Here is a 12,944-nt window from a genome sequence, read left to right as displayed (position 1 = left end):
CCGAGTCCAGGCCAGAGCCGGCTTTGTGAACCATTAGACAGAAAACAGAGCTGCTAGCTGCGATGCTGATCATTAACAGGAAACCTTTTTGGGGGGGCACAATATGTCTACTCTACATTACCATGCGAAAGGAGATTGACAGAATATCTTTGCACACAAAAAAAATAAAAAAATAAATAAGTCATTCTTATTGTAGTTCTTGGCTTTAACAGCAATGTAGCTACAGTGCATGAGATTGACAGGACAAGGTTTTAAGACCTCAGCGTTTTTATGACTCAGTATCTGACAATATGTGTATTTTTTGGGAAATACACAAATTATACTTAAGGAAATACAACATTTAGCCTCGTAGCTGGACCGTGACCCACCGTTACCTCATGGTTAAACCGACCGTGACCCACCGTTACCTCATGGTTAAACCGACCGTGACCCACCGTTACCTCATGGTTAAACCGACCGTGACCCACCGTTACCTCATGGTTAAACCGACCGTGACCCACCGTTACCTCATGGTTAAACCGACCGTGACCCACCGTTACCTCATGGTTAAACCCACCGTGACCCACCGTTACCTCATGGTTAAACCCACCGTGACCCACCGTTACCTCATGGTTAAACCCACCGTGACCCACCGTTACCTCATGGTTAAACCCACCGTGACCCACCGTTACCTCATGGTTAAACCCACCGTGACCCACTCTTACCTCATGGTTAAACCCACCGTGACCCACCGTTACCTCATGGTTAAACCCACCGTGACCCACTGTTACCTCATAGTTAAACCCACCGTGACCCACTGTCACCTCATGGTTAAGCCCACTGTTACCTCATGGTTAAACCCACCGTGACCCACTGTCACCTCATGGTTAAACCCACTGTCACTTCATGGTTAAACCCACTGTCACCTCATGGTTAAACCCACTGTCACCTCATGGTTAAACCCACTGTCACCTCATGGTTAAACCCAATGTTAAACCCACTGTTACCTCATGGTTAAACCCACCGTTACCTCATGGTTAAACCCACCGTGACCCACCATTACCTCATGGTTAAACCCACTGTGACCCACCGTTACCTCATGGTTAAACCCACTGTTACCTCATGGTTAAACCCACCGCGACCCACTGTTACCTCATGGTTAAACCCACCGTCACCCACTGTTACCTCATGGTTAAACCCACTGTGACCCACCGTTACCTCATGGTTAAACCCACCGTTACCTCATGGTTAAACCCACCGTGACCCACTGTTACCTCATGGTTAAAACCACCGTGACCCACTGTTACCTCATGGTTAAACCCACCGTGACCCACCGTTACCTCATGGTTAAACCCACTGTTACCTCATGGTTAAACCCACTGTTAAACCCACTGTCACCTCATGGTTAAACCCACTGTCACCTCATGGTTAAACCCACTGTCACCTCATGGTTAAACCCACTGTCACCTCATGGTTAAACCCACTGTCACCTCATGGTTAAACCCACTGTCACCTCATGGTTAAACCCACTGTCACCTCATGGTTAAACCCACTGTTACCTCATGGTTAAACCCACTGTCACCTCATGGTTAAACCCACTGTCACCTCATGGTTAAACCCACTGTCACCTCATGGTTAAACCCACTGTTACCTCATGGTTAAACCCACTGTCACCTCATGGTTAAACCACTGTTAAACCCACTGTTACCTCATGGTTAAACCCACTGTCACCTCATGGTTAAACCCACTGTTACCTCATGGTTAAACCCACTGTCACCTCATGGTTAAACCACTGTTAAACCCACTGTTACCTCATGGTTAAACCCACTGTCACCTCATGGTTAAACCCACTGTTACCTCATGGTTAAACCCACTGTTACCTCATGGTTAAACCCACTGTCACCTCATGGTTAAACCCACTGTCACCTCATGGTTAAACCCACTGTCACCTCATGGTTAACCCACTGTTAAACCCACTGTTACCTCATGGTTAAACCCACTGTCACCTCATGGTTAAACCCACTGTCACCTCATGGTTAAATCCACTGTCACCTCATGGTTAAACCCACTGTCACCTCATGGTTAAACCACTGTTAAACCCACTGTTACCTCACGGTTAAACCCACTGTTACCTCATGGTTAAACCCACTGTCACCTCATGGTTAAACCCACTGTTAAACCCACTGTCACCTCATGGTTAAACCCACTGTTACCTCATGGTTAAACCCACTGTCACCTCATGGTTAAACCCACTGTCACCTCATGGTTAAACCCACTGTCACCTCATGGTTAAACCCACTGTTAAACCCACTGTCACCTCATGGTTAAACCCACTGTTACCTCATGGTTAAACCCACTGTCACCTCATGGTTAAACCCACTGTCACCTCATGGTTAAACCCACTGTCACCTCATGGTTAAACCCACTGTTAAACCCACTGTCACCTCATAGTTAAACCCACTGTCACCTCATGGTTAAACCCACTGTCACCTCATGGTTAAACCCACTGTTAAACCCACTGTTACCTCATGGTTAAACCCACTGTTAAACCCACTGTCACCTCATGGTTAAACCCACTGTCACCTCATGTTTAAACCCACTGTCACCTCATGGTTAAACCCACTGTTAAACCCACTGTTAACTCATGGTTAAACCCACTGTCACCTCATGGTTAAACCCACTGTCACCTCATGGTTAAACCCACTGTTACCTCATGGTTAAACCCACTGTCACCTCATGGTTAAACCCACTGTTAAACCCACTGTTAACTCATGGTTAAACCCACTGTCACCTCATGGTTAAACCCACTGTCACCTCATGGTTAAACCCACTGTTACCTCATGGTTAAACCCACCGTGACCCACTGTTACCTCATGGTTAAACCCACCGTGACCCACTGTTACCTCATGGTTAAACCCAACGTGACCTCATGATTAAACCCACTGTCACCTCATGGTTAAACCCACTGTCACCTCATGGTTAAACCCACTGTCACCTCATGGTTAAACCCACTGTCACCTCATGGTTAAACCCACTGTCACCTCATGGTTAAACCCACTGTCACCTCATGGTTAAACCCACTGTCACCTCATGGTTAAACCCACTGTCACCTCATGGTTAAACCCACTGTTAAACCCACTGTTACCTCATGGTTAAACCCACTGTCACCTCATGGTTAAACCCACTGTTACCTCATGGTTAAACCCACTGTCACCTCATGGTTAAACCCACTGTTACCTCATGGTTAAACCCACTGTCACCTCATGGTTAAACCCACTGTCACCTCATGGTTAAACCCACTGTCACCTCATGGTTAAACCCACTGTCACCTCATGGTTAAACCCACTGTTAAACCCACTGTCACCTCATAGTTAAACCCACTGTCACCTCATGGTTAAACCCACTGTCACCTCATGGTTAAACCCACTGTTAAACCCACTGTTACCTTATGGTTAAACCCACTGTTAAACCCACTGTCACCTCATGGTTAAACCCACTGTCACCTCATGTTTAAACCCACTGTCACCTCATGGTTAAACCCACTGTCACCTCATGGTTAAACCCACTGTCACCTCATGGTTAAACCCACTGTCACCTCATGGTTAAACCCACTGTCACCTCATGGTTAAACCCACTGTCACCTCATGGTTAAACCCACTGTCACCTCATGGTTAAACCCACTGTCACCTCATGGTTAAACCCACTGTCACCTCATGGTTAAACCCACTGTCACCTCATGGTTAAACCCACTGTCACCTCATGGTTAAACTCACTGTCACCTCATGGTTAAACCCACTGTTAAACCCACTGTCACCTCATAGTTAAACCCACTGTCACCTCATGGTTAAACCCACTGTTAAACCCACTGTTACCTCATGGTTAAACCCACTGTTAAACCCACTGTCACCTCATGGTTAAACCCACTGTCACCTCATGTTTAAACCCACTGTCACCTCATGGTTAAACCCACTGTTACCTCATGGTTAAACCCACTGTTAAACCCACTGTTACCTCATGGTTAAACCCACTGTCACCTCATGGTTAAACCCACCGTTACCTCATGGTTAAACCCACTGTCACCTCATGGTTAAACCCACTGTCACCTCATGGTTAAACCCACTGTCACCTCATGGTTAAACCCACCGTTACCTCATGGTTAAACCCACTGTCACCTCATGGTTAAACCCACTGTCACCTCATGGTTAAACCCACTGTCACCTCATGGTTAAACCCACTGTCACCTCATGGTTAAACCCACTGTCACCTCATGGTTAAACCCACTGTTAAACCCACTGTTACCTCATGGTTAAACCCACTGTCACCTCATGGTTAACAATTCCTCTTTAATTGTACCAAAGAGTGTATTTATCTGACAGGCTTTATCGGGCCTCATTTTGTAACCATTCTGTTCATTTCATTATCAATGTCTGGCGTGTGCGTATTTCTGAAAATATTATGTCGGTATAAATATAGAGATTTATAAACTTGTTGCACGCCACACATACCCATGTTTCCTCGTTATTAGTCAGACCCGTGGTAAAACTGTGTAAAACTGAGCGTGAACGAGCGTCATAACTCTGCCTTGAAAACACCCTCCATTCCTCTTTTATGGTCACAATAGCGTGGTATAATTTGGTACTATTGGAATTAAGCCACGGTAGTTTCTGAAAGAAAGAGCAATGACAATCGAATGTTTGCAAAAATATTTGAATCTTTTTGCAGTAATTTATGCTGTAAAAGACCGTGACAGTTTCTGAAAGAGAAAACTAAGGCAAAAAAAAAAAATGCAAATTGAACCATCAGCAGAACGTTGGAATTCAACAATGTTTTGCGTTAAACTTTCCCCCCCTGACCTATACGCTGGACAGCTCGCGTGTTCTGAAACATTTTCTGGGCCAATAATAAAATATAACATGCTTATTAATGTCAAAGATCAATTGTCTGTTCGACCTGTTAAAATGTGCCTTATAAACCGTGCTGCCTACGGGATCACATACGGCAATACATCTATTTAGTAGGTTACAAAAGACGGTTTGGTTGTTTAGCGACAAAATCAATGCATGCACAACTATGGGGCAAAATAGACTAGGTTGGCTTAGGTTGTTGATAACATGTAAACTGTATTCAGTCTCCAATGTTTATATAAAAAAAACATAAACACTTGTCTCTCAAATACATAGTTACAGTTGTTGGTTAGCTACCTAGATATCACATTTTAGCCATATTAGCAATGATGTCACATCAGTCTTCCTTCCTGCCTTCCTTCTTTCCTGCCTTCCTTCCTTCCTGCCTGCCTGCCTGCCTGCCTGCCTGCCTGCCTGCCTGCCTGCCTTCCTTCCTTCCTTCCTTCCTTCCTTCCTTCCTTCCTTCCTTCCTTCCTTCCTTCCTGCCTGCCTTCCTTCCTTCCTGCCTGCCTTCCTTCCTGCCTTCCTTCCTGCCTAACTGCCTTCCTTCCTTCCTTCCCTCCCTCCGTTGTTTCTCTCTCTCTCTCTCTCTCATTCCTTCCCTGCCTTCCTTCCTCCCGCTCAACCTCCCCCGCTTTCCTTCCTTCCCTCCCTCCCTCCCTCCCTCCGTTGTTTCTCTCTCTCTCTCTCTCTCTCATTCCTTCCTTCCCTGCCTTCCTTCCTCCCGCTCAACCTCCCCCGCTTTCCTTCCTTCCTTCCCTCCCTCTGTCGTTTCTCTCTCTCTCTCTCTCTCTCTTATACCTTCCCTGCCTCCCTTCCTCCCGCTCAACCTCCCCCGCTTTCCTTCCTTCCTTTATTTCTTATCTCTTCCCTTCCACCAGACCAGCAAGGCGGTGGCGAAGGGGGACTTCCCGCTGGCGAGCATCGCATCCCGAAGGGCTTTGTTCCTGGCGGCCCTCTCCATCACCATTGGGACAGGCGTCTACGTGGGGGTGGTGGTGGCCCTCATCGCCTACCTCTCCAAGCCAGGTCACATATAGCAGCGCCGGGGGGAACCGGTAATGGACACTGCTACTGCCAGGGAAAGGTGAAGGGGGCATCATTATTTTTTCTTCCACCATCCCTCTCTCTGTCCAGCCTTCTCTCAGACTACCAGGTGAACAACAGGAGAGAAGTGAGGAACCACCCCTTCTCAGTGGACACTGCTAATACCAGGGAATGGTTTGAACTGCCCTCCTCCCGTAACATAACAGCACTGCTGACATGGAATCCGTTCCTCTCTCTTTCCCCCTCATCCCTTCATCTCTCTATCCTCCTCCCTTCAGCCTCCCTACAGGCAGCAAAGATTAGATGAAGGAACAAAGAGGAGCTAGGCATGAAGGGGAGATGAGGAGGAGGAGGAGGAGAAGAGCAGGGGAAACTAGGACAGAGAGAACACAGACACTGTTTTCTCTGGGAAAAGTTATCTGAAGTGAGGTAAAGAGGAACACAGTTTGAGTTGTGCTGTCATGTTCTGTTCCCCCTCCCCCCTGTAGGGTGTTTAAACTTAGCTTTGTTACTTCAACATTCTATAGACCATTACAGAAAACGAGATGGGTGGGTGAGGGATCAGACAGCAAAAAAAACACGGTTTGCAATTACGGAGACTTTAGCAGACGGAGGAACTTCAAGGGACCGCAGTGTCTGGAGGTCTCACTGAGAGGACTATAAAAACGTCCTTGAATTCTCTATCTGTATGCCATCTGAACCAGGATTGAACATTTTGACTATCTGGATCCCCTGCTACTAACTGACTGTCTCTGTTAATTTACCATCAAATGCTTCTTCAATGGGCCTGGTTCTAAGGCCTACTGCTGGGTGGTTCTCTGTCAACATGGAGAGAGAGAGAGAGACAGAGACAGACAGAGAGAGAGAGACAGAGACAGACAGAGAGAGACAGACAGAGAGAGAGAGAGACAGAGACAGACAGAGAGAGGGAGACATAGTGATGGTGGTGTCATATAACAGACCCCTAATGCTTTCTGCATTTCAGAACTGTAACGTTTCTGTCTGGCCAATGGCGTGTTTTCATCTTCAATAAGGAGACTATTGTCAACAAACTCAGAAGTGTTTAATTGCAGTTTGTCTTTTCATTGAAGAAAAAAGGATAATGACAACAAGGAAAAAGCAGCATCCAAACATTGACAGATCTCATCAAAGACGGATTTGTTTTGTGTATTCCTTAGCTGAACCAGCTGCGATGGCATGAATTAAATGATATGAATTCAAGTGGAACAAAAAGCGAACTTCCTTGCTCTCTGCAGGTGAACTGGGGGGGTTACTAGGGAGAGATACCTATTGTGCATAGTTCTGAAGTTAACTTTTCCTCCTTAAAGCTACATCAATATCAGTACGCCAGTTCAATGAGGACAGGATAAATCATCCTCTAGTACTAATGTCTACTAATCTATCATCTGCATCATAAACTCAACTCTCTGGTCTCTGGGACCAGTGTAAACTCAACTCTCTGGTCTCTGGGACCAGTGTAAACTCAACTCTCTGGTCTCTGGGACCAGTGTAAACTCAACTCTCTGGTCTCTGGGACCAGTGTAAACTCAACTCTCTGGTCTCTGGGACCAGTGTAAACTCAACTCTCTGGTCTCTGGGACCAGTGTAAACTCAACTCTCTGGTCTCTGGGACCAGTGTAAACTCAACTCTCTGGTCTCTGGGACCAGTGTAAACTCAACTCTCTGGTCTCTGGGACCAGTGTAAACTCAACTCTCTGGTCTCTGGGACCAGTGTAAACTCAACTCTCTGGTCTCTGGGACCAGTGTAAACTCAACTCTCTGGTCTCTGGGACCAGTGTAAACTCAACTCTCTGGTCTCTGGGACCAGTGTAAACTCAACTCTCTGGTCTCTGGGACCAGTGTAAACTCAACTCTCTGGTCTCTGAGTTCTAACTCAGTGGTTGTGATACAGTAAAGTACAGGTATTCAATAAATGCCTTTCCAGGACCCAGGCAGAGTGCGAACAGTGAAGCATTGAATCTCAACACTGTAAAAAAAAATACAGCCTCCTCCCTCCCATATGCCATAGGAGATATTAAAAAGGGAAAAAAAACTATTTCAGCATCACTAATAAAGACTGAACCGTGTGGATTTGGCTCCTGAGGGAAAAAGGCTGGGAAGTGTTTTGCTATAATGGCTCCCATTAGATCTCAGCAGCAGTAGCCAGAAGGCTATACGCTCGGAAAGTGGAGACATCATATAACGTTCAAAAGTCAACATTGTGGAGACAGCTTGACGTTTCGGAGACACCGTCGCGCTTGCTAGCATTGGAGATTTGAGCTGGCTAATTAACGGTAAATACTGTAAGTGAATCGTTTCCCCCTCTCAGTCAAACTAAAATTGTTTACCGTTAGTTAGCAATCACTATTTTGCTAGCTACGGTAGTGCTCCAGTGTCAACAATAACATTGTTGTCTCCAGTTGTATTTACATGTCTACATTGTGACCCGCAGACATGCGAATCCACTTCTGTCTGCAGTCGGCAGATAGGTTGTCTGAAAAGGTCTTTTCCAACTGCTATGGACATTGTCTCGCCAACAGGCTAATTACGTCTGACCATTATCAATAGACACACAGAGGGACTTCTTCTTCATTAGACTAGACACTGAGGCCATGCACACACACACACACATCCTCTGGTAACAGCCCACCATGTTTTAATTGATTTCCTGGAAACTTTTGTTGTTCTGAGCCGTTAACACTCGCCTCATTCACTACCTAAATGAACTGAACTCACTATTTTACACCTAGTTGCTCCTACAATTACATGACCTTTGACCTTTCAACCTCCCCCACCCCTTTTACAGTGCGTTCCCATGGCAACTGTTTGGCCCCAACTGTTGCAGTGCCATTGATTTTTACTGCAGTGTGGCTAAAATCAGGGTCACACAGAGTGTTTCTTGGTTTGTCTTTAAACAAATCTACTTTGAAACTAAAGTAAAACACCTCACACACATGGTCATGGTCTTAAAAAAAGATGACGCCTGAACCATGTCAGATATATAGAGTTGAAATGTATTACATTTTGAGTTTGCATCTCAATAATACACTTCATACAATACACATCCCAGAAGACTGAAATTTTGCAAAACTGTTCGATGTGGAAAAAACGTATTTTCGTCGAGGTTTCTTTAAATAACGTTAATTATTTACTAATTTATGATAAATATTCATAACATTCCATCCATGAGGCCACTAGGTCATTTGACTGCAGGAAAGGGATCTATGATAGATCTGTCTCTGGTCTGTGGAATCTATGATAGATCTGTCTGTGGAATCTATGAAGGGATCTATGATAGATCTGTCTCTGGTCTGTGGAATCTATGAAGGGATCTATGATAGATCTGTCTCTGGTCTGTGGAATCTATGAAGGGATCTATGATAGATCTGTCTCTGGTCTGTGGAATCTATGAAGGGATCTATGATAGATCTGTCTCTGGTCTGTGGAATCTATGATAGATCTGTCTGTGGAATCTATGAAGGGATCTATGATAGATCTGTCTCTGGTCTGTGGAATCTATGAAGGGATCTATGATAGATCTGTCTCTGGTCTGTGGAATCTATGAAGGGATCTATGATAGATCTGTCTCTGGTCTGTGGAATCTATGAAGGGATCTATGATAGATCTGTCTCTGGTCTGTGGAATCCGTTAAGATCACATTATAAAAGATGATGTTATGATGCCCAACACCGTCATTTGCAGGGGATACTTGGCGCTGCCTCTGACCGGGTGGATGGGAAATTGGAGGACGACTTCCTGCAATGAGATCGAGGTCAGGTCATTTGACCTCACTCATCCAGCCACTCGGGTCATGTGACAGTGTTGATGCCCATTCTGTGTTCTACTACTGAGAGATGGTATAGGTAGTTTTGTTTGTTTTTTTACAGTGTCCATATTAGGACATTCAACTCCACATGAGACTGAAGATGTCCTAATATGGACACCATATTATTGTTTGTTTATTTTATTTTTTTGAGGAAAACTCTTCACTGCTGATACATCTGATGATAAATGATTTGTGTTTTGTATGACGTGTTTTATGTGGCTCTTTAGTGAACCAGGTATTGTCCAATTATGTCAAATACGGTTTACCATTAATGTTGATGCTGTTGTTTCTCCCCCACTCTAAACCTTATTGGCTGATGATCTCCATCGATGTAACAACGCTTAAACTGATTAGGCTGAACATTTCCGTGTACGTAACTAAGAGGTTTTAACAGGATGTTTCTGAGCATTCTTCAATACCAGGGTGGTCATGTTATCTCTTGAGTATTGTGATATTAAAAATAAAAAATAAATAATAAAAAAAGATTTAAAAATGACATGCATTTTATGTTGGATTTACATTAAGGTTGGGATGCCCCACCTACTGTGCGTCTTGTGAGATGACAACATGTAAATATTCCGGGATGTCATTTCAAATAAAAACAAAAAAGGAGATGATTTTCTTTTCTTAAAACTTGAAAAAAATTGTTTTTCTTTCTCAGTCGTTTGGCAAATCAAACCACATGTTATTTGTCACATGCGCCGAATACAACAACCTTACAGAGAAATGCTGATTGACAAGCCTTTAATCAACATTGCAGTTTTAAGAAAAATAAGTGTTTAAAGTATTTACTAAAAATAAACAGAAGTAAAAAATAAAAAGAACAAAAGATAAAATTAATTAATTAAAAAGAGCAACAATAAATAACAGTAAAAAGGCTTTATACAGGGAGTACCGGTACAGAGTCAATGTGCGTGGGCACAGGTTAGTCGAGGTAATCAAGGTAATGTATTCATGTGAGTAAAGTGATTATGCATAGATAATTAGCAGCAGCGTAAAAATGGGGGTGAGCGGGGAGGGGAGAGGGGTTCAATGCAAATAGTCTGGGTGGCCATTTGATTAGCTGTTCAGGAGTCTTCTGGCTTGGGGGGGGGGGGGGGGGTAGAAACTGGCTGTTAAGCTGTCAAATACAGGGAATATGGTGGTCTGCTTGAAAAATGTTGGTATTACAGACTCAGACAGGGACAGGTTGAAAATGTCAGTGAAGTCACTTGCCAGTTGGTCAGCACATGCTCGTAGTACACATCCTGGTAATCTGTCTGTCCCTGCGGCCTTGTGAATGTTGACCTGTTTAAAGGTCTTACTCACATCAGCTACGGAGAGAGTGATCACACAGTCACACGGAACAGCTGATGCTCTCATTGCATGCTTCAGTGTTGCGTATTTTAGCTCGTCTGGTAGGATCGAGTCACTGGTCAGCTCTCAGCTGTGCTTCCCTTTGTAGTCCGTAATAGTTTGCAAGCCCTGCCACATCCGACGAGCGTCGGAGCCGGTGTAGTATGATTCAATCTTAGTTCTGTATAGACTCTTCGACTGTTTAAGGGTTCGTCGGAGGGCGTGGCGGGATTTCTTATAAGCTTCTGGGTTAGATTCCCGCTCCTTGAAAGCGGCAGCTTTAACCTTTAGCTCAGTGTGGATGTTGCCTGTAATCCATGGCTTCTGGTCGGGGTATGTACGGTCAGTCACTATGGAGAGGACGTCATCGATTCACTTATTGATGAAGCCAGTGACTGATGTGGTGTACTCCCCAATGCTATTGGAAGAATCCCGGAACATAATCCAGTCTGTGCTAGCAAAACAGTCCTGTAGCTTAGCCTCATCTGACTGCTTCTGTATTGCGTGAGTCACTGATACTTCCTGCTTTAGTTTTTCCTTGTAAGCAGGAATCAGGATGATAGAGTTATTGTCAGATTTGCCAAATGGAGTGAGAGGGAGAGCTTTGTACGCTTCTCTGTTTGTGGAGTAAAGGTGGTCTAGAGTTTTTTTTATCCTCTGCTTGCACATTTAACATGCTGGTAGAAATGAGTTCAAATGGATTTAAGTTTGCCTGCATTAAAGTCCCCGGCCACTAGGAGCGCTGCCTCTGGGTGAGCATTTTCTGGTTAGCTTACGGCCTTGTACAGCTTGTTGAGTGTGGTTTTTCTGCCAGCATCAGTTTGTGACGGCAAATAGAAGGCTATGAAAAATATATATGAAAACTCTCTTGGTAAATATTATGGTCTACAGCTTATCATGAGATACTCTACTTCAGGCGAGCAGAACGTTGAGACTTCCTCAATATCAGATTTTGTGTACCAGCTATTATTGACAAATTGACACAGACCACTGGGCCAGGAACCAAAAGGTTGCTGGATTGAATCCCCGAGCTGACAAGGTAAAAATATGTTGTTCTTCCCCTGAACAAGGCAGTTAACCCACTGTTCCTAGACCAGTTAACCCACTGTTCCCTGGTAGGCCGTCATTGAAAATAAGAATGTGATCTTAACTGACTTGCCTAGTTAAGTCACAGACGTACCTCAGTACCCACCCACCCACTGACAAGTCAGACTTACCTTAGTACCCACCCACCCACTGACAAGTCACAGACGTACCTCAGTACACACCCACTGACAGGTCACAGACTTACCACAGTACCCACCCACAAGTCACAGACTTACCTCAGTACCCACCCACCCACTGACAAGTCACAGACGTACCTCAGTACCCACCCACCCACTGACAAGTCAGACTTACCTCAGTACCCACCCACTGACAAGTCACAGACGTACCTCAGTACACACCCACTGACAGGTCACAGACTTACCTCAGTACCCACCCACCCACTGACAAGTCAGAGACTTACCTCAGTACCCACCCACCCACTGACAAGTCACAGACGTACCTCAGTACCCACCCACCGACAAGTCCAGACGTACCTCAGTACCCACCCACCCACTGACAAATCACAGACGTACCCACCCACCCACCGACAAGTCACAGGCGTACCTCAGTACCCACCCACTCCTGTCAGACAACCCTCCATGCTGACATTCCGCCACATAACAGATAGCAGAGAAACAAGAGATTTCACACTGCAGTCAGTATTGTCATGGGAACAATCACATACCCACTCTCCCAATGCTTCCACTGTAGTGATTAAAGGGGGGGGGGGGGGGGGGATTATGGCGTGCATAAGTATCCTCCGTGAG

The 12,944-nt window shown here is 45.1% G+C and overlaps 1 protein-coding gene across 1 annotated transcript in view; it reads left to right on the top strand.

The window, feature by feature from the left end:
• The window catches only part of LOC110529295 (synapse differentiation-inducing gene protein 1-like), a 105,985-nt gene extending 95,593 nt beyond the window's left edge, over nucleotides 1-10,392 (top strand). The window contains exon 4 of the mRNA XM_021611414.2: nucleotides 5,765-10,392. Within this exon, the coding sequence (XP_021467089.1) occupies nucleotides 5,765-5,923 (159 nt within the window). The 3' untranslated portion in view covers nucleotides 5,924-10,392. The remainder of the gene's footprint in view (nucleotides 1-5,764) is intronic.
• The last annotated feature ends 2,552 nt before the right edge of the window (nucleotides 10,393-12,944 follow it).

The sequence above is a fragment of the Oncorhynchus mykiss genome, chromosome 8 (genome assembly GCF_013265735.2).
Source record: "Oncorhynchus mykiss isolate Arlee chromosome 8, USDA_OmykA_1.1, whole genome shotgun sequence".
Taxonomy (NCBI): domain Eukaryota; kingdom Metazoa; phylum Chordata; class Actinopteri; order Salmoniformes; family Salmonidae; genus Oncorhynchus; species Oncorhynchus mykiss.
Note: the sequence above shows the minus strand (reverse complement) of the source record. Positions and strands in the feature narration are given on the sequence as shown.